The sequence below is a fragment of the Symsagittifera roscoffensis genome, chromosome 3, assembly GCF_963678635.1.
Source record: "Symsagittifera roscoffensis chromosome 3, txSymRosc1.1, whole genome shotgun sequence".
NCBI classification, from domain to species: Eukaryota; Metazoa; Xenacoelomorpha; order Acoela; family Convolutidae; genus Symsagittifera; species Symsagittifera roscoffensis.
In genome coordinates this window covers 11,526,646-11,554,436 of record NC_087064.1, presented here as the reverse complement: position 1 = coordinate 11,554,436, position 27,791 = coordinate 11,526,646, and the positions used below count along the sequence as shown (strand labels likewise).

General features: G+C 38.5%; 1 protein-coding gene across 1 annotated transcript in view; it reads left to right on the top strand.

Annotated features, from left to right (window-relative positions):
- The first annotated feature begins 291 nt into the window (after positions 1–291).
- Positions 292–27,791, top strand: part of LOC134841568 (echinoderm microtubule-associated protein-like CG42247) — a 55,359-nt gene continuing 27,859 nt past the window's right edge. Inside the window, exons 1-10 of the mRNA XM_063857598.1 lie at positions 292–1,280; positions 3,997–4,196; positions 5,402–5,593; positions 12,775–13,113; positions 13,678–13,813; positions 14,071–14,425; positions 14,716–14,952; positions 23,036–23,297; positions 23,584–23,653; positions 24,147–24,248. Of these exons, the coding sequence (XP_063713668.1) occupies positions 432–1,280; positions 3,997–4,196; positions 5,402–5,593; positions 12,775–13,113; positions 13,678–13,813; positions 14,071–14,425; positions 14,716–14,952; positions 23,036–23,297; positions 23,584–23,653; positions 24,147–24,248 (2,742 nt within the window). The 5' untranslated portion in view covers positions 292–431. The remainder of the gene's footprint in view (positions 1,281–3,996; positions 4,197–5,401; positions 5,594–12,774; positions 13,114–13,677; positions 13,814–14,070; positions 14,426–14,715; positions 14,953–23,035; positions 23,298–23,583; positions 23,654–24,146; positions 24,249–27,791) is intronic.

Sequence of the window (27,791 nt, the reverse complement as noted above, 5' to 3'; positions counted from 1 at the left end):
CCACAACAATTACTGTAATTAGTAATTAGTGTAATTATTGGGGGGATTAGTGAATAGATTCCAGGTTTTGCTCATTGTACTATAATTTAAATCTGCTAGAACCGAAAACCTCTCAATGAATCAAATTCAGATAGTTATTTTTTCTAAAAAAAAGTCGGTGAAAAGAAAACGAAAAAATGGTTTATGAGTCTGAAACACATTTTGTCTACAAAATTGAACTGACGTAACTTTTATGCAGCATTAATTCAAATGGTACGTGTAAAAATTAAACTCAAAAACGTGTACAATGAATTCAAGCGCGTAGAAAAAAAGAAAAAATTATTGTCTGAATGTGTACCATTGATTTTTATCACGGCTTACCTATTATCACAACTATCTATTGTATTTTGTAGTTTTAGATTGTAGCTAAGAGTGTTGTAAATTTGTTTAAAATGAGCTTGTTCGATCCATCTGTCAGTGTTTTTGTCGGAGATGATAAATTTACCGGAGATGCCTACGTTGACCAGACAACATCAAAGCAATCCAATTCCAGTGGCGCCCCTGTTTCCCATTACGAAGTTCCCGTGCATGTGGTTTTACCATTCGAAATGTGCGACGCCCTCCACCGAGGAAAAGACAGCAAATTCCTGGAAAATCTGCAGCTTCGTTTAGGCAACGATGTTTACACGTTGCAGGGAAAAGATATTTTGGATGCTAAGCTCTCGAATCAAGATGTGATCACTCTTAAAGATGAACAACACGTGAACATGATTGACTCTTGGCGGCCTCCCGTTTATAATAACTTAGAGGTCGATTTATCTTACGTGACCGGCGCCGTTTCCCAAACAGTCCCAATGGGCGACATCAAAGTTCCGCTTGTGATTCGAGTTCCGAGCGAAAGACCTGCCGACGTCAACCAAATATCAGTCGTATCGCCGAGAGACTTGACGCAAGAGATGACGTCACGGTCGGAAAACGAAATAACAAAAAGATTTGATTCTGTGATGCCTATATCTCAATACACACCACGAGAGGGCGTCGACCAGACAATGCCCGAAATGTTCTCGGATCCGAACGAAACAGTCCAGTTACGAGCCAGAGCAATTTTGAACCGGGGTGTTATCCCAGACGACATCAAAGGAATTGATCATTACAAACCGCCTCTGGATTTAAGAAAGGCGGATAATTCAAGACAGACGTCGGCGATGAAAATGTCGGTTAGGAGTTACAACTCGAACCCCTCGGGGGTGTCGAGGTACACAACTGGACCCAAATCTGGACACAGATACACCAACAGAGGGGTAAATGCAATATGTTGAATCAAGTGAACAATCTCCCCCTAAATCAATTTAGGGAGCAGATTGCTTACTAACCTTTTCAGCCTTTTCATAATTCAGCATTTCGCATGCTTACTGGTTTACTTTTTAAGCTTGCTGCGTTCACTTCGATTAAGTTGCGTGAAAATTGTTTTGCATGGCCATGGTTCGATATATCAACTTATCAGCTGAAGTAAGACTGAAAGGCTACGATCAGCTGCATACTACTACGTGATCGTTCCTTCGATTGTTTGAACACAATCTGATAATTCGCTCGCTCTAAGTTCACACAAAGGTATCATCTGTTTTTTATGTGTTTTTTTAACCTGAACTCCAGGTCAATTGTTTTGCATCAAATTTACTTAATTCCCATAAACCTGTGAACAGTTTCTGTGGCTGCTAAGGTTACCTAACGCAATCGGACAGATATCGCAAACGGAGTTGGCAAAAAAAACAACAGGAAATAGAAACAAGAGAATTCAAATGCTGTTCAAGTAAAACAGAATGTTCCCACCGCAATAATTTAAAATTAAAATTAAAATTAATGACAAAACTAAAAAAAATAGAAATTAATTGTTTTGTTTTTCAAAAAAGCTAAACAATCAGTTTCAATTTTTTCTCTAAATTCACAGATTTTTGTTTTTAGTTAAGGGTGACTGACTGAATTAGAGTTTTGAAAAACGTAAGACTAAGAAGTGATGATAGGTAACATAATGATGAAATTGCAGTCGAAATGAATTGGGAGGTCAACCTTCCTTGATATAGTCAAAGTTGGCTGAAAAAAAAAACATTGAAAATGGACACTAATTCATAGTTCAATTCCACTATTCGAGAATAATTGGAACAATCGTCTTTTTTGTAATTTTTTCGGACAATAGTATTGTTGAAAGAACATCATGTTAAGTGTTTCTAAACTGAAACAGTAAGCGCTTCTGTAATCTTAAAACTAGAACAGAGCTCAAAGATCCAGCTCCGGAAAAGCTAATAAAAAATATATCAAAACAGCTGGTCATTCTACGGCACTTTGAAAACCGAGATTGTTTTGCTTTCATTTTGAGCTGACATTTTTGCTGCTTAGAAAAAACGGAAGAATTTAACCAGAATTGGCAGAAAAAAAATTGGGAAATTATTTTTAATTTAAAAATAAACAGAGCAGACAAAATGTACCCTAGTCCCTTGACAGACCACTACAATTATTTCCAAAACCGGAAGGTGAGTCAAAAAGCAATTGAAGGCCAGTATTTCTCTTGCGCAACATAATACATCTCATAGCAAGATGTTAAATTACAGGATGTCAAAATTTCTGAAAAGTGAGATATAGAGCTCAAATTTAGTAGTTTCACCAGATTTTGTTCTCTGAATTGCCATGAATTTTTTTGCAAACTTACCATAGATCAAAGAGCGTCTTCATTTACCAAGAAATTATACTTATTATGAATTTTCGGTATAAAATTTTTCCGGAAGTTGAAGCAAAAGCCATTCAGTGAGGATAATGACACAAAAAGAAAACAAACCACTTTTATTGTGAATTGAAGTAATTGTCAAGCTCCAATAGACAACCCTTGGCATCATATATTTTTGTATTTTCAACTAAACAAAGCTGATGACAGAAGACGGAAGCGCAAAACTCATGTCACAATTGCTTCAATACCATCTTTTGTCTGATAAAAGAAAAACTTTAATAGGCTCATTTTTTGCCTGATAATGGGGTTTGAAAGATTAATGATAAGCTATACAATCACGCCAAAAGCAAAAGGAAGCTTTGTGAACTCGATTTTTTTAACGCGAAAGCTCATAATTAGATAATTGGAAAAAGACGCCAGTTCGTTTGAATGAACAAACGTAATGAGGGGTTTTGACGTCAACTTTGGCGAGAAGAACTTTTTTCCATAAAAAGAACATTAGTTGGTAGAAAAATTGGTTTGTCACCACAAAAAAGCTCTCTTTTTATCTGCTTTCTCTAAAATGTCTTACTGTTTCTCATGCTCAATGATAATATAAGTACTCTCAAATTTGACAGTTGATAAAAACTAAAAATGAGAGTCGGTCACGGTGCAAATCGGACACAATGTTTCGATCACAGTAGCTAAGGAAAAAAAAATTCCAAAATTGAGTAAACTTTTTCAAGACATCGAAATATTTTGTCCGAAGTTCTTATTGCTCCAACTTTCGATACAAAAGTAACGGAATATTTGTGCTCGGGTTGGGTTTTTTTTTTCAGACAAACTTCGACTTTTTAACTAGCCATTTTTGACGTAATTTTTTTTTCTATCATTCAAAAGGTATTGTTGTCCTGAGCTTAAATTAAAAAAAAATTCACCTGTGATCATTTTTCGTCAAGTTATGGGGGTTTAAAGATTGCCATTTTGGCCAATTTGGGACAACTAACGCGTGATATATTTCGCGCTATTAACGCGCAAGCGGAGATTTAATCCGTCTTAGAAATCGTTCCAAATTGGTTGAAAGAAGATTATTTGCCATAATTGATTTGTTCCAATGAGCGAAATCTATTCTTTTGTACTTTAAATGGCGTGTGGGGGGACTATTTCATAATAAAATTTCAAAGTCGGAATAATAAGTACATTCGGTCAGGGTTGGATTTAAGAGGGGGCGACCCTGCCGACCCAAAGGTACTTTTCAAGAAATCCAATTTTGGCCGACCAACCCTTCAAGAAATCCAAATCATACCTTTGTCTTTCAGTATGGAGCAAGTACGAGCTCAGTGCTGAACTCGGGCAGGGCTAGAACCCGACGAACGCACTACTCGGAGCCGATTTACTCCACATCACACAAGGAGGAGATGAGGACAGGCGCCCCCACCCGATACACGACCCACGGGGGAGAACAACCCCTCGGTATACCTCTCATAGACGAGGGGGAGGAAGAAGACAACTCTGTCAGGTAGATTAACACAAAATTTGGTTATTAAATAGAAAACTGGGTTATTAACAGAAAACTGGATTAATAATAAAAAAATTGGTTATTTATAGAAAACTGGGTTACTAAAAAAACTTAGTTTTTAATAGAAAACTGGGTTATTAATAAAAAAATGGATTATAAAGGCGGCTTAACTTCTGCATAGACTATGCAATTTGAGTCTCTAAATGGTATGCAGCACGACTTTAACAGTCTGGACATGAGTCTGATATGGTGTATTGAAAGTCTTTTTAATGCGGTCGACTGAGCAGAATTTTTAAAATCGTCTGTATTTCATCAGCTTTTCAAAAAAATCGGAGGTTTTTAAATATTTGTTGCAAATTTAATTTTTTCTAAGAGTGTTTCCTTCTGAAATGAACTTTGAAGAAAGTTATATTTTTGCAGATACACAGTCTTACGCTTTGTTTTATCCGTGTAAAGTGTAAGTAGTAGTAGTGTTTTTACAGAAATAAAAAGTTATATATCGGAATTTAAAAAAGACTCACTTTTTGTGTGAATCGAAGTAATTTTCAAGCTCCAGTATACGACCTTGGCATCATATATTATTGTATTTTCAACTAAACAAAGCTGATTACAGAAGACGAAAGCGCAAAACTCAATGTCTCAATTGCTTCAATGCCATCTTTTGTCAGTTAAAAGAAAAATTTAAATAGGCTCAATTTTTGTCTGATAATGGGGTTTGAAAGAATAATGATAAGCTATCCAATCACGCCAAAAGCAAAAGGAAGCTTTGTGAACTCGATTCTTTTCAATCTCGATTGTTTTTTTTTGTAAATAGAATCCCCATAGAATATATTTCGTAATTTAAAAAAGTATTTTTTTTGTAAGTATACCAAAAAAGCCTTATTAGCGCGAAAACAGATAACGCAGCAGATGAGAAGTCAGTGTTGGCTGAGTCGAAGACTTTTGTTTAGGAATGGATGGGGCGAAGGTGTTATGTACTAGATATAGGAGAAAATTGTGAAAGCCATGTTTTTTATTGTTAAATTATTGACAAACTTTAGTTCAATATACTATTTTGAACGAAGTGAATTAAATTAAAGGAGCTCATTGGTTGTCAGGCATCAATTTTTTTAAAATCATTTTAGCACTTCAAAAACTTGTCAAGACATCTTATTATCCAGAAAATTGATGTTGTGTGAATGATTTCTGAGTTATGATTCCTATAGGACTATGGGGAGGCACAACTACCGCCCCCCTCAACACAGAAGGGTGGACAAGGCGAAGACGATCACGTTCTACAGAAATGGGGACGCCCAGTTCCCCGGCTACACGACCAGTGTGTCCACCAGAGAGTTCAGGTCATGGGAGACGCTGCTGGTCTTCCTAAGTGACAAAATCAGCCTGCCTTACGGAGTCCGGTGAGCAAACACAATCTAACCATGGGATTGAATCAAATACTTAAAGTTGAATAATATAAATCATTTATACGCGGCAGTAAAGGGTAGTGTTGCATTGCTACAAATGTTCAAATCGAGAGTTCGAACGTTTGACACAAAGATTCGAACGTTCATTCGAATGTTGAAATTCCCAAATTTTCTGAGCAGCAATTTTTTTCAACAAAAAACTCGAACCTTCGCAAAAAAATTAATGAAATATTCAATTTCTTGTCACGTAGTTAACAAATACCAATTATCACACATGAATGAAGATTTGCATATATCAACATGCTCCCCAGATAACAAACTGCGTTTTTTTGTTACCACATCACCAGCTGTACTAAAAACACGCTCTGGTGGTGTGCTCGATCCTTTCCAACCAATTTGTGGCACTGCGTTAGCAGTAACTAACCTTGGGTGACACATAAACGGTCACTGCAACTGCAATAAGTGTATTTATTAATGTCATATAATTAAATTATTATTATGTAAGCGTGGTCAGGGCCATCGGTGGTGCTAGAATCGTATCAATGATTTATTCAGTATTATGTACTCCCGTATGCAAACCAGTAACAAATCTCAGCTACGATAAACCTTGTTAAAACATCAGTTAACAAGTTAAATTTAACAGTACTTTATCCGCGTTTTATACACCACAAAGTTAGACAGAGTTTGGGAATATCACATGGCGCAGCCAGCAGGATTTCTATCTCAGGACAACAGAACTGATATGGGAATTCCTGTTTTCTGGACCACAGCGAACTCCGACCCACCCTGGAATTTTAAAGTGTGGTTCGACCAGTTCCTGATGACCGTAAAAGTAAAGGAAAATGTTAACCCATATGTAATTCTGGAGGATCCTAAACCTGTTTTAGAGGAACCGGAACCACGTCCGGAAACGCCTCGAGACGGTCAAAACACTGCCGCGACAGCAGATCGAGAAGCACGGGATAGACTGTTAAGAGACCTGCGTAGCAGCAGAAAATGAAGAGAGAGGAGAAAGAGGACCAAAGGTTGGTCACAACATCTATTAAAACGAGGTGCAAAAACGTCTAGAGTCCAGGCTATTTCTGGCGTTTGGAACGGAAGGAAAAAAACGATTTGTTCAAAAAAAATCCACACGTTGAGATTTCTAAACTGGAGAAGCCCTGCGTTGCAAGACACACTTACGTTTGGAACATTGCCACCCGATGAAGTGTTGAAACGTGCATTAAAATTTGAACAAAGTAAGCAAACAATACAAGCCTTTCAGAAATCGACATTTGGTACTGCACAAACAGTATCGCAATCGATTTCGCAAATAAAGATAAAACAGGAACCGATTTTGGCAGGAGGAAACAGGAACCAGCCAAATAAAAGATTCAATCTAGAGAGGAATCGACGAAAACAGCCGGATGGAAGGGCACCAGCCAAGTATAATATAGACAACAGGAAACGATGCAATACATGTGGAAAACCTTTTACGGAAGGACATTTAAAAAATTGTGCAGCCATGGGAAAACAATGCAAGAACTGCAATGAAACGAACCACTTTGCACGCATGTGTCGTTCACAGCAGGTAAACGAAATAACAGTAAATACAGAGAGCTCAGAGGAAGAGTGCATTTTCATACAAATATTCTTCTTCCAATATGTCCAGTGCCGACTTAGCTGCTTGCGCAGTTAATGCAGCATGAAACGCCTCAAACGAGTCCCCAACTTCTTGGGATCTATAAAACAGTTTGTATCGCTCTTAAGTACAACTCTGGCATTTTTCAAAAGTAACCTTCGCCAATCTGACCATTTCTTTAAATTCCAGTTCGGAATCTCAACGTGTGGATATGTCCATCGAACAAAACAACAGTCAGAGGGAGAAGATTAATAGATACATCAAAGAAAAAGTGGAAAAAAATAACAAAGTTGGAACTCACAACAAAAACTAGAAATTTTCGTCGAGACCCAACTTCAGAAAGTATGAAATCATTAAAGGCATCAATTCGAATTGATAATCAAATAATCAACATTACTATTGATACAGGAAGCCCAATATCTTTACTGAATTGGACTGTAGCAAAACAAGTACTCGATTCTTCTGGGAAGGTACAATTTACATCCTCAGAACAATTGAACTTGCCAGCACAATTTGTTGATTATAACAAGAAACCCATCGTAAAATTGGGAGCACTGAAAGCGAATATACCTTCGGCCGGTTGGGAAATTCCTAATGCCACTTTCCTAATCACAGAAAGGCGGACGCGGTGCATCGAAGGGCTAGACTTACAAAACGAAATTGGTATCAGTACTACCCAAAAACTGGCTCCAAAAAAAGTCTAGATTTGACGTACTCTCGTGAGAACAGTCGGAGGAGTGGAAAGAAAAGTTTCATGCAAAATTCAAAAATCTGTTAAACCGTCAAGGACGATCGATACAAAATGTGGTAAACACTACATTTAAGTACCCACTCTGCCCAATTCAGGAAAAGGGGAGGCGAATACCAATCCATGTACAGGAGAAAGTCGAAAAAGAAACGACAAACTACTGCTGGAGGGTCACGTTCAAAGGTTAGATAAATGTACCAGCGATTGCTTTATCGCCCCCATTGTCATTATTGTTAAGAAAGGTGACTCCATCAAGTTAGCACTAGACGCCAAACCTATAAGTCGGCAGTTGTACAAAGATAAGTACCAATGCCAAATGTAGATGAAATGCTAGATGGGGTCAGTCAAATCGTGACTGCACAAGCAGCCAGTACTTTATTTTTCACTGTTCTTCATTTGAAATACGCATACAGTCAACTGAAGCTAACACCTGAAACTGCAAGACAATGCAATTTCAATATAGTAGGGGAAAGGCAACGGGCACATATCGATTTTTGACTTGAATCTATAGTTTGGCTGATATGCCAGCAGAATTTGAAAAAGCAATGGTTCGCACACTGAACAATTTGAAAAACACGTTCTGTTTTCTAGATGATATATTGATAGTTTCAAAAGGTTCAGAGGCAGAACACGAAAACTAATAACAGATGTCTTAAAAAAGCTATAGAGAAAACTTATCTCTTAAGCTATCAAAATGTGAATTCTTTAAAACCGAAGTAAATTGGTTAGGGTATAAACTATCGGAAAATGGAGTTACACCGAAAATCACAAAAACGGAAGCCATACTCAAGTTAGAACATCCAGGTTCATTAAAACAACTCAGATCTTTTCTGAGGAGCATAAACCATCTTTCGAAGTTTATCCCGAATGCAGCCACCCTTACGGATAAGCTGCGACCACTGTTACTTGAACAGAATGAAAAAAAAATGAAAAAATAAAAGTCCCCGTCCAAAAATTCGAATGAGGCCCTGAATATAAAGTAGTATTCGAATACATTAAAAAAATAGTAGCAAATATATTTAAGCTAAATCACTACGACACAGCAAAAGAAACACGAGTGAAATGTGGTGCAAGTCATAGTGGGTTGGGACTGGGTTAAAACAGGCAGAATCAGGAGGGGAGCGCTGGACAGATCGGGATCAGATAGCTTAGACAAAGACAACTATGCTGCACGAGCAGTAACGTGGAACCAAGATGCAATTGAAACTAAGAACTTGCTGTCAATCTGGGACTTAGTCAGTCAGGAAAAAGAATATTCGGGAAACATTCGAGAGCTGGAGGCGGCAACACAAATGCTCACCAGCAGCCCGAGGTCTGGAAATCAATCAAATTCACCTGTGAAATCCATCATTGAAATTGACCTAACCGCAGAGGACGACGATAACAACCAGGACGTAAGTGTAACCCAATCAACAAGAAGGATCAACAAAGGCCGAAATAAACTGTACGAATCGCTAGAAGACATGAGTAACGTTGGAAATTTTAGTCTGTCTAAGTTATTCGACAAAACTTTGCTGGCCGAACTCATCTCGGAAGATGTATGGATGGACCGTTAACGTCGCTTGATAGAGAGAAAGGACCGAGCACGAAATGAATTAATGGACCCGTATACGAACCCACTATGGAACCAATTATCTGTGGTAGACGACTGCATTCTGGTCAAAAATCGTCTAGCAGTTCCGGTACAACTCCGACCGGCGGTCATGAATAGGATTCACAGAGGTCATCCGGGGCAAGAGGCCATGATCGATGTGTCGAATTATCTGTGGTGGCCCCATATGCATAAAGATATCGTGAACCTCGCTGAAGAGTGTCGAGAATGCACTAGCTATGGTAAGAACGCAAAGTAAATTATCCCTAAAAATTCCTCTCAACCTCTGCCTCTGCTTTCGCAGCCCGGACAGGAGGTTCAATAAGATTACGCGGGTCCTTTAGAAGATGGTAAGGAAAAGAAAACCTACTTGTTATCAGCGATTGATAGATACTCGAAATTTCCTCCGGTCAAGGTTACGAAATCAACGGGGGAAAATTTTAACGCTCATACATCGATACTCACGGAATTCCGGAATCGATGAAAACAGACCAATTCTCGGGATTCAAGGGAAAAGCGATGAAAAAATGTTGTGTAGAAAATAACATCGAACAAAAGTTCTGCCCCGTGGGGATCACCACGGATGTGGGTTAGTTGAGAGGACAATTCAAACAAAAAAAAGACGATTGGGGGTAATGCTACTGGAAGAAAAAGTAAAATCGATCAAGTTTTGTCATAGCACAAAAATTCGAGATATGCGTTGGATTTAACAGAAAACGATCCAGAAATCACCATTTGAGGCACATTTTGGCAGACTAACAAAAACGGAGTTTAAAATCATTCGTGACAAGTTCTTAACGTTTTCTGATCATTTAGATAAACAGCATCTGGAGAGATCGGCACTGACCGCCAGCCAGATGGATAAGAGAATAGACCAATCACGGGACTCACTCAAAATTGTCAAAAACGGTCAGAGGAGTCGAGACGTTAGCCCTCTTCTCAAACCAGAAAATATGACGACTCAAGAAAGAAATCGAGCAAGAACTCTCAGAACATTACTGGAGGCAATCGCTAAATGGAACTCGGAGCGCCGGAATTTTGAGGGACAGGACCTACAACAGCTAGTCGATGCTACTAGCACCATATACCCAGAACTTCGAAACGAACTCCACTATTCCTGGGAGTTAGGGTTCGTAGAGGACAAACCCAAAGGATCGGAGTGGAACAGCCAAAATAAACTTAGACGGGACGAGAACCTCAAAAATTGGGCAGGGCTGACTAAGCATTTCAAAGGAAAAGTAGCGGCTGAGTCGCCAAAGGCAATCACAACAGCTGCGGGCGCAGTATATCGGAAAAATGATCTGGCCAAAGCGGCGATTGCCCTAAAAAAAACACCGAAGGAGGGAACTAGTCAGGAAAGAAAAGCAAAAAGCCCACTGGAAGAGCCTAAACGTAAGCATTAAAAGAAGGATGCTGAGCAGGACGAAGAAACCGAGTCGGAGGAGGAAGAGAAAACCCTTTTGACGAACAAACAAAAGATCTCTTCCAGAACAGCGACAGTATAGTCACTTGGAGGGAAACGCCTACAGGTGGGGGACTTAATAAAGCAGTAAGGAGAACGAAACCAAACCAAGGCGGCCCGATAATGAGGGGGCCTAAGACTCAAGACTACGTGGCAATCAAGCCAAAAGAAAGAAAAACAAGAAAAGAAAAAAGCTGCACCAGCAGCGGAGGAACTTCCAAAAACCAAAGCCGGCGGAGACAATAAATTCTCAAGACCAGCCTAGCAGCTCAGGAGGTTTAGACAGTGTTAAATCAAAACCGTCAAAGAAACAGATTATTCGGGACACATCTCCAAGCTCAATTCTGAACGCATTCCAGAAGCAAGACATGGCTCCAGGGGAGTGGCAAAATCTCGAGGATCAAGCACTTACAAGAGGACTACAAAAAACAGCCGAGGAAATACTAAACTCAATGGAGACTGTCAAGAGAACATTGCTCTCAACCGGGTTTCTCGGACGAATTGGTGATTGACGAGCAAACGGGAACCAGTGTCAGACGTAGTAAAAGAACTACAAGATTCGGTAGCCCAGTAAAGCATTCAGTTAAAGTAATAAGTACCGATGAGGATATTGCAGACCTGAGTGAGACGGCTTTGGAACAGTAGATATAAGCTTGCGAACTTAAAGTCGGACCCGAGGAAGCCATTGGAAACGAGACTAAATCTCCTTGAACGGCATCTTTTCCGGAGAAAATTCGGCTACTCAGCGTTAGACAAATCACGACCATGGAAAACACAGTGGAAAGTACCACTAGATCTTACGCGAGAAACAAATCAAAAACTGTCCTCTAAAAACTTTCGACACCTACCGGATCACAAACTGAGACAAAAACTATTGATAGGTTATTAACCTTAAAATTTTATATGTATCTAATAAAATTTTATTGGTCCTCGGGGGAATGTGGCACTGCGTTAGCAGTAACTAACCTTGAGTGACACATAAGCGGTCACTGCAACTGCAGTAAGCGTATTTATTAATGTAATATAATTACATTATTATTATGTAAGCCTGGTCAAGGCCATCGGTGGTGCTAGAATCGTATCAATGATTTATTCAGTGTTATGTACTCTCGTATGCAAACCAGTAACAAATCTCAGCCACGATAAACCTTGTTAAAACATCAGTTAACAAGTTAAATTTAGCAGTACTTTATCCGCGTTTTATACACCACAAAGTTAGACAGAGTTTGGGAATATCACACAATTACAGAGCAGCATGCGTGAATTGCAATTATTCACACTCACATGACAACTTTGCTCTAGAATAATCTACATTCGAATGATGAAATTAGCATTCGAATGTCAATCTTGCGAATGAACATTCGAACGTTCGAACTATTGTTGCAACACTAAAAAAGGAGGAGGGAGGGGGAGGGGAGCGGGAGGGGTAACTGCTCTCTTTTTCATTTCTGGTTCCAAATTGGTTTCGAAAGTTTCATTCCCCTTTTGGGAAAATTTTTTCGACACCCATTTTTGGCTAATTCACCCTAAAATTTTTCTACAGGTGGTTTTTAGCGCCAATCTACACTATTTTTAGATGTTAAGCGGACCAAAAAGCATTGTTTTTCAAAATGTGCCCGAAAACTATTTTAGTTAAAACTATGGAAACTTTTTCCGTAAACTTTTTCTAAATATCGTCAAATTGATTTTTGTCTCATTTAAATCTAGTTAGTGTTTATGAGAAATTGTGCTATGATGATCTTTGAATTTTCAGGTACATTTACACGCTGGGGGGTCAATTAATCCAGAGTATTCTCTCTATGGAAGACGGACAGGCTTACGTGTGTGCCAGTGGCCAGTTTGTCGTAAATGTTCAATTCGGAAACTCAAACGAGACGAAATGGAAACGAAACAGAAAAAGCTCGGGTGGCAAAACCCGAAAAGCCGACACGAAACTGTTGGAGGAGACGAATGAAGAAATAATTGAACTGGCGACGGGGTCTGCTAGACGCGGCGGAGCGTCGCGAGGAAGCAACATGGTTTACAGGAGACAGTCTAATGACGTCCCAGCTGCGAACCCAAATGTTATTACAGTAATTAGCAATACTCACAGGTAATTTTTTTGTTTAAATAAAAAAACAATTTATTAAATAATTTTAAAATTTAAAATCAGTTAACACAAATTAATCTAAAAGTACTAAATCGTGATACCCGCTGGATTTTTTCCTTTCTCCTGCATGCGAATTGTTACAAATAATTTTTGTTCACATTGTCCGATTGCTACAACATTTGACATGCGGACTAATTCGCCAAGACAAACTCATTTGGTCTTAATAGCCTTATAAAAAATTTCGTTGCACCATAAAATCTATGCTCATGTGAAGTGAGGGAAAAGGAAAAAGAGCCTACCCGCTCTTCGGCCCTTTACGTCTTTTTTCGATTATTTTTCTGGGCTGAGAAGTGTTCTTTCTCCCGCAAGCAATTAGTACGAACCATGCCTGGCCTCGAACCACCGACTCCTCCATTGACACGCGGAGAACGTAGCCACTTCTCCAGGAACTCAACTATGTTTAAAGGATGAAACTATTGTTTTATTGTTTTTTTTGCTAGCTAAGAGTGTAAATTAGGTTGAAAAGTAGTGGATATAACTGATTCGTTTATTTGGTGTGTATAATAGGGACAGCAGGGCGAAGATGATAGTGAACCCGCGGACTAGACAGAGTTTCATGGACTTCCTGGAGGACATCTCGTCCAATATTGCCATGTCCTCGCCCCCAGTCCGGAAACTGTACACCGCGAAAACTGGCGAGCGGGTGGGTGGATAGTCGTTTCTCATAAAAAATAATTTTGCTGTGTAGCAACACAATGCTCTGTGGCCATAAGCTGTGCTGTATGATTAACTACTAGCCGTTTAAACAAGGTCACGACCCGTAGGCTTGTTGACATCTTGTTTATCGTTTCTCTACGCAAGTAGGAACCAACATTCGAGATGCTGAGGTCTTTTAGGATAATCTCAAATTTTTAGAAATGTATTTCAAATGAAAAAAGGTGTAAAAATGTTTTTTTTTAGGTTACGTCATTTTTTGACATGTTCGGAAAATTCCGCTTTCACGAGTCCTTCATAGCTTGCGGAATGGAGAACTTCAAAGGAAACATGAACGGAAACCATTTGAAGCTGCCGCCTACAATATCAGAGGGCTCCGAAGAGCAAAACTCATATTCGAACCAGTACAAGACCAATTTAAAGCAACAGAATGTGGCAAACAACCGAAGAATAAATAACAACAAAAGAAGACCGTTAAGGACTTTACAACAACTTGAGAACTCCATGGAAGCTTCTATGAGTCCACGTGACATGGACAATGATCGTAATAACAGGAATGGCGTCGGAGTGTCTATGGACACCAGATTTGGAGACAGATCAGGTACTATAAAGTTTTTTGTATTTTGTATTTTTTTTGTATTTGGAAATGATGGGAAAAGTTCTGGTAACAGCAGATATGCGTTTCAGACAAGTATAGAATCATCAATTATTCGAAGCAAGACTCATACATTTAGTGGTGTTTTATTTGTTTAATTGACCGAATTAATGAGGATTTTTTGCGAACTAAATTGTTATTCTGGTGGTTGAAAAGAAAACATTTTTTATAATATCTAACTTATGCAATTTAGTTTTGTTTTGAATTAATTTCAATTTGGGTTGATTTGTTTTTAGAAGCGGAACACGTGTTAGATGGCGAGGCAGAGCGAAGGAAGTTGTTCAACGATGACATGATGGAGGGGGAGGGACAGGGGGGAGATTTTGAAGAGGATGTGGTGATTGGGGGGCAGAGCGAGGGGGTGGTGGGGATGAGAGGTGGAGAGGGGGGCACTAATTACTCGTTCCACAACCAATACTCTAACAGTCAGCAAAATACAAATTTGAGAGGGACCAGAAACGAAATGATTACAGGTGATATGAAGAACAATATAATCCGAAGGTATTTCGAAAATATTTCAGATTCGACAGAAGTTTTTTTAAAATCAAGCTTTTAATCACAAAATCAACAAAGGAGAAAATTTGCAAGTATTATTATGGACATCTTTATAGTTCTGGAGAGCATGAGTCATGAGTTTCAATCATTTCTAAAATTATGAGTTGAGATAGCTCAGGCAGATTTTTAAATTTGATAATTTTATGAAAAAAACTTGAACTTTGATCTAATTTTTATTAAAAATGTAAAATTTGCTATTGAAACGTTCAAAACACTATTTATCGCTGATTTAAAAAAGCGATCAAGTTGAATTAGGTTCATATTTTTTTACACAAAGGCAAACCTAAACTTTGCTCATGGAAGTGAGAAAATGGCAAACAAGCTTTTAAAAGACAAAAATAAAGTGAAATAAAGTAAATGAGCCTTGAAAAACTCAAACTTTTGCTCTGTGCCGAAGTCGTATATCTAACCTGGAGACTAGTATTCTCAATTACTGACATCTGCGCCAAGGTTGCATGAAAACTGACTAACACTAACTACCAAAAAAGCAGCAATTCTATTCAGCACAAGAGCCAACAAACAAAAAAAACTAATTAAATGAACTGGAATTGAACTAAGAACAGGTAGCTTAGGAGTCTCACGTCCTCGCATCTGCACTGCGGTCGCTTGCTAAAATTAAAGCTCAGCTAAAGCTGGAAATGCATGTTTGATAATTTTAAAAAACAAGTTCAGAACGAAAACGTAATGAGTATTGTTAAAAAAAGATTAATTACCAAGTTCATAGCTGACTTCCATTCAACATTGTTTTTTCATAAATTTTAGAACGTACGAACTACGCAGAAAAATCCAAGTAACTATTCTTTCATTTCAACCCTTGCTCTCAGATTTCATAGGGTATAGTTTTTATCATAAAGTTTCAAAAATCCGTCAAAAATTTCTGAAGATGAGTTTTTCTTAATCAAGACTTTTTTTACAAAATTAATGCTAATTAATGCTCCCGCAGACAAAACTTTTCTAAAACCTTTACAATCGATTGAACCCATAATCTCAGTATGGCTGGGTAGTTTTAGAAAAAACTTGAAGCTTCCAAAACATGGTCAAAACTTCAAAATTAGACAAATTATATAGCTATAACTTTTTTCCACGAACGCAAAGACGTAGTTGTTTAGGCAGAGATGAACCCTCACACTAAATCTTGCAATTCTTCCTTGATTTTAAATTTCTGGCAGGGTATTTTTGAGATAGAGGAAAATTTCTCCAAGGAACTGTTAAAGTCGTAAGTTTGGAAATTCAAAAAGGTTGTTAATAAGTTATATTATAGGCAAACTGTTAGGCATCAAATCGAAATCTTACTGCACTCTTTTATTTCAGATCCCATCGGACATTAGAGATCGCAAGGTCAAGACAGCATGTCCCCAGACAGAAAGAAGAATTGATAGCACTTACATAAACTCAAACTGGTGTCTATCTAGAAGAATTGATAGCACTTACATAAACTAAAAACTGGTCCCTATATCATTCGGGCAACCACAAATAAATTTTAGCGTAGATAAAATTTATCAACTTTATGTTATTGTATTGTATTGTATAAATGTACTAGTTAAGTTTTTAGTTTTTGTTGAGTTTTCTCACCCGCCAAACCTCTCTTAAGGTTACCTTTCTCCTTTTCTCGTCTTGTCGATTCCATCATTTATGTTCTATGCGGTGGATCATAACCCCCCCCCCCATTTTGTCAACTCCGCGTCTCTGCCGTGTTGATTTTCGCGTCGCCATTTCGTGCTGATTTTTATTGCGTTTTCCACCGACGGGTCGTGGTGAGTTCACACTAACCGACGGTACATCCTGTCCTTCGTTCGCCGCACCTATGGTTGGTTCCCTTCGTCCGATTTCCCACTCACTATCGTATTCGTCGTCGTCGTCCTCGCTCTCGTCCTCCGAGTATTCCACTATTCGCTGTTTTGTTGATTTTCTTGCATTTTCCATTGCGGCTCGGTCCTTCTCCGCTTTTCGTTTATATTTATTCGAATCGCTTGGGGCCGGTGTACTGGTCACGTTTCTACTCGGTCCAGGGGTGCACTCCTCGCTTTTATTTCCAATTAGGCTTTCTTCAGCCGCCGATCTAAAAGACACACCACTCCGCCTTAGTAACGACCCTTTTTTCATTTGCACCGTATGTTTTGTCATTTTGTCAATTTTTAATGGCAAACGTTTATACCTCCTTGGGTCCTTTAGATCCGTCTTCCCGGTCCTCTGATTCACCGTCGTTGAACTTGTTTTATGCCTTTTCAGCCATGTTGGGGTCTTGGGTGGGCCTAGTTCCTTGGGGTCCACAACTTCCGGAGCCTTGGGATCCGTTACCACGTCATCGTCCAAAATGATTGGAGCTTTCCTATTTTGAGGGGCGAACACTAAGTCACTTCTCTTCTCCCAATCTCGAGTAAGTTCAACTTCTGGGAGGTTTCCCGCCTTGTCTAAACAAGATAACTTTTGATTAACGACATTGTTCCAATTTAGGTTTTTTAATGACGGCTTTTTCGTTAAGTTTCGCAGTGCCGTATTAGCTTCTCGACCATGGTATGCTTCGAACGGCGTTAGTTTAGTTTTAGAGTGTGGCACGAAACGTAGTGCACTAAGCGCACGGGAGATCATCTCCCCAAATTTGTAGTTTTTATTTTCCTGGAGATAAGTCAACACGTAATTTTTTATCGACCCAATAGTCTGTTCAACCATTCCTGTTGCGCGATGGCCCCTAACCGGAGATTTAATAAGTTCAATACCTTCGTAGTTACAGAAGTTTTGAATTTCGTTAGAGAAAAACCCCGTGGCTTGATCCATGTGCAATTTCCTTGGGTGTCCATGAGTATTTATGTACTTCCTTAGGAATTTCAATACACTTTTTGATTTGTTGCTTGAACAAACATACGCCGACGGCCAATGCGAGAAAGTATCTACTGCTACAAGTACATATTTTTTCCGACCCCTAACATAGTTTACTGGACCCCAGAAGTCTAATTGGACCAAATCATTTGGTTCCTTAGGATTATACGTTTCCCCCATGTCATTTTTGGGAATGTCTGGCTTAAGGTTTTTACCTGCTTCTCAACAACTTTTGCAGTATTTGGCTGTGGCCGCAATATTTCGGTGGATAAGGGGAATCCACACGTCCTTTGCCGCCGCGAACATCATATCCCTCCCATGATGGTTATAATGGAGACGATTTAGAATTGCTGATGATAGGTCCTTCGGTATTGCTAACCGGCCGTCCATCCACAGGCAATTCTCCCTTACTGCGAAATCGTTGTAATGCTGGGCGTAGTATTGTCCTAATCTTGTAATAATCTCCTTTGCTCGTGGGTTCCTGTCTCTGATGTTGTCTCGGATGGTCTTCATAATTGGGTCTTTTTCAATGTTTGCTTTGATTAATTTTAAATTCAAAACTTCCGGGTGTTCAATTTTCTTCACGATTTTCCTATCCGACGGCACTTTGGAATAGATCCATTTTTCATTTTGTACAAGTGGGTACGATAAACCGGGGAACTGATGTGGAAAAGATATAATTGTATTCAGTTTTTTAGAATTAATTTGTTTGGTATCAAGTTTTTCAGGTGGTATCATTTCAAAATCGGAATCCAAGCTAACGCTGGGAGGTTGACTTAGGCGGTTTAACACAACATTTAGATTAACATTTCCCGAATTAGTTGATGTGTTGACTGTTGCCGAAGTTGGAGGATCATTCTTTTCTGGCGAATTACTCATGTTATTTCTCTCGGATTTGCTACTGTATTTTTTCAAAGTAACTGGCTTTTCACTATAATCTTTACTACTGTAAATTTTCAAAGTAGGTGGCTTTTCACTGCAATCTTGTAAGATGGATGGTTCGCAATTATAATTTTTTGACACCGAAGGCTTATACTTGTAATTTGTTGAAATGGAAGGGTTTCGAGGGTATTGAATCAATTTTTTGTGTTTGCAACTGTAATTTAAACAATGAGAACAAAGTCTGAATCTCGTTCTTCGGTATTTGCATATTTCCTCCGGTATGCAAATATCTCGACGCTGATTGGTTAACGGTCGGTTGCATGTAAACACGCCCTCTATTGAGCGTTTGTGCTTACGGTGAATATTTGCATAATCGTCTTTTCTTTCCTTCTCATTGGATGAAACTGCTTTCGTTGTGTCGAAACATGACTTTACGCCCCCTACCGTCGGTTTTCGCTGAATGTTGTTCACTTCTTGACCCCTAGGCTTCATTTTATCCTTGGGCCTCAACGCCGCGTTTATCATTCTTATCTTTGCTACTGTAAAATTTTCATCGTAATGGCTTGTCTCGGGTGCCTCTGCGGACGGAAACCGAGACAGATAGTCAGCCATCCCCATTTTTGACCCTTGTCGATGTTCAACCTTAAAATTGTATGGCACCAGGCGATCATACCAACGAGTTAAGCGACTGAAAAATGTTTTATTTCCTTTTGGTGACGGATTCAACAATGTAAGTAGTGCTTTATGATCAGATATCACTGTGAAATACCGACCGTATATATAATTCCGAAAATGTTCCGTGGCCCACACTACCGCGAGTAATCCCAATTCGTTTGTGGAGTATTTTTTCTCAGCCGGATTAAGGTAACGAGATGCAAACGAAATCGGATGCCACCCGGATGCCACCCGGATGCGCCATACTGTTCTAAAACGGCCCCTAGGCCATCGTGGCTAGCGTCACAAATGATTCTAGTTTCACGGTGAATGTCGAAATGTCGTAATTCGACGATATTTTTTACAAGCGATTTTAATTGTTGGAACGCATTTTCGCACACGGGTGTCCAGACAAAATCATTATTTTGGCTCAGTAGTGGCCTTAACGGTGCGCTTAACTCAGCAAGTTTGGGTAAAAATTTGTGTAAGCTATGTAACGAACCCATCAAGGATTTCAACTGCTTTCGAGATTTTGGGGTTTTCAAGTTTTCTTTAGCTTGTGTTTTTCTTAGTAAGGGCGTTATACCACTTTCCCTAATTCAAAATCCAAGCCATTCGCACTCAGTTTTCGCAAATTCGCATTTTCGCAATTTTAACGCGACATTGGAGACGTCCAGCTTTTTCAATATCTTTTCCACTAACGCAATAAGTTCGATTTTAGTTCCTTTTGAAGCAATTAAGATATCATCAATAAACGCGTTAGCCTGGGGGAACTCCTTAAGCAAATTATCTATTATCTTCTGGAATTCCGCCGGCATTGACGTAAGTCCGTAAAATCCGTTTTTAAAACGATGACTCCCCGTGGATTTTCCGCCGACTAGTGAGAAATTGCATTGCTCGCTTGTTTTTTGTTCTAATGCGACTTGACCGTACGCATATGTGAAATCCAATGTTGTAAAGTATACATTCCCCGATTTTTCTCCGCAATAATCTGACTTACTCCGTCAATTAATTCGTTAATATTCGGCATTTGGTACTTATTTTTGTGTACCTGTTTATTCAATTCTCTTGATTCTAGTGCTAATTTTATGCTTCCGTCCTTTTTTACTGTAATGACGATAGGAGAGACGAAATACTTATCTGAGCACTCTTGTAAATTTATGATATGTGCTTCATTTATCAGCCGATGAATCTCTTTATCCACCTTTTCTTGTAGACTGATTGGCACCCTACGCCCTTTTTGTTGTATGGGCTTCAAATTTTCAAAAAATTCAGCTCTTACTTTCGCATTCCGGATCTTCCCTATCCTAGTAAATAAATTTGGGTACAACTTACAGAAGTATGTTTGCAATTCGTCGTATTCCTCCTCCTCTTGACTGGTCCCTTCCCCTGTGATTCCCATCACTTTCTTCCTTTGAACTAGCTCGAGACCCAGGGTGCCCATCAGGTCGCGCCCAAGGATTGATTGATGATTTCCGGATATTACTGACACCCGCGCTGGTGCTGCCCAGCCATTTAGTGACATCATCACTGTTACCTTCCCTAGTATGTTTATTCGGTTGTTGTTGTAATCCAGAAATTCCTCCTTTGACGGTTGTAGTTGAATATTTGCTTTTCCTAACGTTGTTTTTAGGTCGTTTATGCTGAAGATAGTCACTGGAGATCCACTATCTATCCACAACCACATCTTCTTACCTGACACCTCCAATTGAACGCGGGCCCCAGGGATCTTTAATTCAGTCTCATTTTTCTTCCTTTTTATCAACATTACCATGTAGTCATCCGATCCCGACGTCATGGACTCGTTTTCCCCACACCCCTGCTGATTCACCCACGATACTGGGTCTTCATTCAATTCGTTTACGTTCTGCGTACTTTGATGACGCTCATTTTCCTCTCTGATCAATCCAACTCGTCCACGTCCTCTCCATTGGTTAGTACCCCTTCTAATTCCTCGGCATGTTCGTTCAAAATATCCCAGTTTTCGGCATGAGTTACATGTTGCTCCTTTTGCAGGACAGCTCGCGATGTGATCCAGGGTAAAGTTTGGCGCGTCGCAATTGTAGCACCTACGGTTATTTCCGCTTCCCCCACTACTACTTGGTCCTTGGGTATATCCTCCACGTCCCGCACGTCCTCGGCCTCGAAAAAATCCTTGTCCCCTTCTTATATTATTTACTGGTTCCTGTTTTATTGAAATTGCCGGAGCCGATGAAGCTGGTTTTCCCGTATATGATTTGTATGCGCGCTCACCACGTTCATATGATAAGGCGATCCGGTAAACTTCCTCCGATAACTTAGTTGATCGTGACAATTCTCGTTGGCAGTCCGATTCCCGCATATTCATAATGAAAATATCACGAACGTTTTCGGCCGCGTTTGCAAAATCACATCTTCCTGCTAGGGCACTTAGCTCCGCATGAAATTTTTAGAAAGTTTCGTTCTCACGTTGTTTTCGTCCGTAGAATAGTCCCCGCTCATGAGTTACATTCCTCTCACGTTGGAAAACATTTTGCATCTCATCCAGGACCCGTGGGTACCGTTCCGTTTTAATGTTAACCGTCGGTTTCCGTGCTTTAAATATGCGTTGCGCCTCATCTCCGATACAAAGATACAAGTTAGACTTTAACTTCTTTTCCGAATCGAGACGGTTTTTTCCATTGACTTCTTCAGGCAACGCCGTGATAGCCGCCGCATTTAGAGTACTCGCAAAATAGAAATCATCGGGATCAATGTCGTATTTTGCTATCATCCCCCAGTGAAATTTAATTATCCACTCCTCCCAAAATACTGGTGGTTCCGGCGTTCGTGTTTCCCAAAATGCTACTATATTTAATGGATTTTTCCCCCTCCTTTTTTCTCTGCTGGCTGCGCCATGTTAAAGTCGTAAGTTTGGAAATTCAAAAAGGTTGTTAATAAGTTTTATTATAGGCAAACTGTTAGGCATCAAATCGAAATCTTACTGCACTCTTTTATTTCAGATCCCATCGGACATTAGAGATCGCAAGGTCAAGACAGCATGTCCCCAGACAGAAAGAAGAATTGATAGCACTTACATAAACTCAAACTGGTGTCTATCTAGAAGAATTGATAGCACTTACATAAACTAAAAACTGGTCCCTATATCAGAACAATTAAAGATTCTGAGGCCACTTTCCGCGGTGATAATTCTTTTTATACAGAAACAAGGCGTGCAAAATTACGCAAGATAGATAGCCATAACAGGTTCCTATTTTTCTGATTATTTTTTTGATCTCAGATTTGGCAGGGTATTTTTTGAAAAAAGAAAAAATCCAAACAAAAGCTCACAATTACCCCACCGTCACAGAAAGTTTCGAAGGCCGTCGGGTAAGGTAAAATAAGAAGACACGTAGAATATGCGGCAAATAGGAGATTAAAAGATCTTTCCATTCGTTGTTTCGCCAATTTTGTGAAAAAATTAGTGCTACCAAAAGCAGCACCAATTTTAGCGGAAAAACTGGCCTCGTAGTTTCACACAACGCTTTGCTTGTAAAATTTTTGTCATGATATTTGCTGTCTCTACACCTGAAGATGACTTTTTGTATTTTTAATTCAATTCTACTGGTGCTATACTTCTTACAATTTTGTTCAAATTATCAAAATTTTGACAACTTTTTACGTTTTCAGTGCAACTGCGAGGCAAATCTCGTGATTTCTTCGTTCCCACCGAGTTCGTAGACGAAGATTTGGAGTCGCCGACGAGTAAGCCGAACAAGAAACTGAGTCTGGAGTGGGTGTATGGCTACAGGGGGTATGACAGCCGAATGAACCTGTTCTGTCTGCCCCCCTCGGGGGAGTTGTGCTACTACGTGGGCAGTGTGGCCGTCTTGTATGACAAGAGAGTGGAAGTTCAAAGACACTACACTGGTCATAATGAAGATATTTCCAGGTTACTATTTTTTCCCATAGCTGAAACCATAGTTTAAAAAGTTTCATTGAGTTTGTTTCAAGAGGTTTATGCTAGTTGCAACAGTTGAAGAAAGAAACTTTGACGACAAACGATCATGAAAAATGAAAAAAAATTTTTTTTGTTCAACCTGAAAGAAAGCAAATTTACAAGATGGGCAGGATGACCCTATAATTAAAATGTTGACACCTCGACACCCAAAGTGTCCCCCTTGTATCTACGTATTTTAAATTAGACTGGACAGTAATAGAAGTTTCGGTATGTTTAGCATGGCGGTCCACCCATCTGGAAGCATAATTGCCACAGGGCAGAAAAAAGGATCCGAAAAAGCGAACTGGGTGAGTACAACAATCCCCTGTGAGTTCTTTTGCAACAAGCCACAGGATTTTTCGCCACAAACTACAATTTAGACTAAAGAATCAAGCCCTTGAACCATTTGTCTCTTTTGTCAATAACTTTTGCCTAAATTTTTTAATTAAGTTTTAAAAGAAGAAGAAAAAAAGTTTTTTACTTCTCGAATAATTTAATCATTCTTCGACAAGCACGCAAGTTGTAGCAATCATCAAGAATCCGGAAGTAAAATGCCATTCACGATCCCTTCTTTCTGTTGCTTACAAGAACTTTTATTTTAATCCAGAAAATAAGCAAAAATAACGCATGTAGGAATCTTATTCAAGTCAGCAATAGGAGTTGCCTGCACAAAACTAGTATTTTTATGCTTTTTGGTGGGGTGGGGGTTACAATTTGCCGAGCATGTAGGGGCTATAGTGGGAAGGAGCATTCCTTCTGGCCTGAAAAAAAAACCCAATTGAACTTATGTTCTTGGTTCAGGGTCACGTGCGCATCTGGGACACTGATTCTCTCTCCACCCATGCCATCCTGGGACTGTCCCACTTCGACGGCGCCGTCTGCATCCTCAACTTCTCACAAGTCGTAAGTCAAACATGTGGAACCTGATCTAAACTACATTTTATGATTGGATAAATTAGATATTTTACCAATGTAAAGTATTTAATATTAACCAATCATGATCCATCTAACTAACAACCCACTTATTTGTAAGTGCTGAAGTTACTTGTAATTTCAGCACCAGAGAGATTTGAATTTAACTTAGAAATTAGTTGGACTCTCCCGAGCACTTCAGCAGCCGCAATAAACCAGTATACCCTAGATCTATTGAGCCTAGCAGAGACTAGTTAAACAACCTGAGACTAGATAGTATAAGAGTAAGATTAGGATCGGTATTAGACTAAGAAGTTGCACGAATCTATCCGGCCGAAAATAAGATAGCGTGACGAGCAGACGGTGTACCCTATCCGAAATTACTCTATGAGTTATACACTCCAGTCCTAACTCATCTGGTGCGACCATAAGTCTCGAACAAGACCTTAATAGCTTAGAATTAACCAAAATAGATTAGAAATTAGACAAAAACATTTACAAAATGTTATACGACAATAATTTAATCGAAATGTCTCTACGACTCAATAGATCAGAGCCAATATTCCGAACCATAACAGAACTACCCGGAATTGGAAGAAGACCTCGAACCAGAGACGACATACGACAAAGTAGAAACTTGCCATATAGCTATATGATAGTTAGGCAAAAACCAGAACAAACTTTTATATTTAGAATACTACTGGCAATGAATTTAGATTTTCATTTGCAAACATAAAACCTTGAAGTTAATCTTCAAAATCATTTCAGGCGCTAAACAAAATTACTAATATACAATAACGATTGATAAAAAGATCTAAGATCGTTTTCCTAAAACTCTGCAGTAATATACAAAACATGTTTGAAAAATAATTATTGAAAAATAAAAAATAAAAATTAGTAGCATGACAATAAATGGTTAGTAATCATAAATCATCCTGTTGTTCCAGCTCCATCACCTAAAACATAACAGCAATCATAAACCCACTAATATCATCAAAACACTAAATCTTTCCTTTACACACATTTAAAATTTTATTAAAACTTAAATTCACTTAATTTTAAAACCAGATCATCAAGGCTTATCCTTGGATCTTAAATCATTTTCTACTTAATTAAATTTCAAATTTGATCATCAAGGCTTATCCTTGGATCAAACAGAACAACTTTGTTCTCCCCCACCCACTTAATTAGTGTCTAACGACCTCAAACGTCGATTCACTACCCAACCCTTTCTAAAGACCTAAGACTAATAGAAATTTTTAAACAAAACTAATCATTCAAATTAGGATAAACAGTGAAGAACTTCGGTTATTCATCCTTCACTTGACCCCCCCTCTTAACAGACCCAGGATAAATCTTAGACTTAGTAAGTTTAAAATAGTATCTAACGAACTACTCGCGTTCTAATTATACCTGAACCTTGTGGATCGATTTACTATTCTCCAACCCTTGAACACAATCACTACCCCTAAGTAAGATTAAGTAAGTTAACACCTTAACTTATACTAGCCACGAGAAAGTAAAAAATCATTCTTCGGAATCGATATACTTTTCTCTCCAACCCTGAACAAATAGACCCAGGTTAAGCTAACCAAAAAATCGTAAGAACTAACAGTTTAGGAAAATAGAAATCATTTAACAACCTTTTGCATCCGTCATCCTAAACCTTATGTCATTTAAAAACCTAGGAAATAAACAAACAATCGTTTTACACAATTGTGAAATAGATAACAAAAAATACGACCTTGTAATCACACCTCATACACAAACAGTTGGATACATTCGAACAAAACGACAAACACTAAAAAGAAAAATCATAACGAAACAAAGACAAATAACACGAAAAAGATTTTCAAAAAATCGAAACGCATTTTCAGAATCAGAAACCAACAGTTTAGACGAACTTTACAAACTAAAAGAATCAATAGATAAAAATTGCCCACTTCACGATCAATTATATTTTTCTGACTCAGAAACAACTTCAAATTCATCAAAAAGAGGAAAAAGAAGAATAAAAAAGCAGTATAAACACAAACCAGTACATTTATACAATTGGAATCAACCAATTCGACACATTAATAATTACATATTAACAGTCATCGAACGAAAAAATGAGCTCAACGCACACCCCAGGTGACGAAACCCCAGATGCTGATGAAATCTTTCCTTTTATAATAGATGCAACCACTGATAGAGGACAGCATATATTTTGCAAAAATTTACTATTAAATTTATTTGAACCCGGAATCAGTCCATGTAAAACAGAGTTCCCAGATGTAAAAATCAAAAGACAAATCATAGACCACTACTTAAAAGATATATGCAACATAACACAACAGTATGGAATCTACTCCATAGAATTCACCTCACCAAACCATAATAATAGAAAATATACAATTCAAACAGACGATCTTGATTTAGAATTTTCAAAAGTTTTTTCAGAATATATAAAAAGCATCCAATATCATAACTCACAAAGAGCAAACTCCATATTCACCAATGAAGTTTTCGCAATAATATATAGTTATATTTCGATATTAGAAAACGAAATCCCAATAACAAATGTCTCACCGACAAAAACATCTAAACATTTAAGAGTACGACATGAAATCACACTACTCTCTAGTTATTTAAACATCATTAAAGAAAATTTCACGAAAGACGACGTTTCACAACATACAAAACACGATCTACAAAAAATTTTGGCATGGTTCATAATAGATTATTTCACACACAATATTGATTTAATTGCACAAGCAAGAAAAAATTTTAGACCCCAAAACTCGAACGATGATACCGCTATCACAGAACAATCAGATTATGTTTGGGACCCCGAATGGTCTCATCCCGCATTTATAAGCTTCCCACAATCAATCTCAAGTCAAGCAATAAGTACGATATCTTACATAAGAGATTATGTAAAAATAATACCATTCACCATTGATGCAACACCATTAAACTATCATACATTTTTGCCCGATACACAAAATAATAGTTTAAACTCTACAGTCATACACAATGAAAACCTCAATGGAACTAGGAATCTTACTCAACAAGATATCCAGACACCATCACACTTCATAAATGAAGAAATTGTACACACAACAACTACACAACAAATTATTTCACCAATACGCCCAAATTTAACAACACCAAGAAATACAAATCCTTCACAAACACAGGTAACCTTACAATCAACCGTTAAACCTTCGGTTGCCCCTAAATATTCACATATGGATTACCAAACATACAGACCCATGACAATACCATCAAAAACACGCAAAACATTCACTAGAAACAACTTTACAGACCATAATTATAATTATACACATCCATCAAAAACATATAATCAACCACAAAGAAATTTTAACCAATATACAAGATCTCGAAATTGGGATAACCCAATGACCCAACCTAATTCAATAAATTTCCAAACAAATCCTCCACAGGATCACAGTGAAAATTACCCATTTTTTCAACAAAATAAAAATAAAAAACAGACATCTTATCAAATGGATTATTTATCCTCAGATG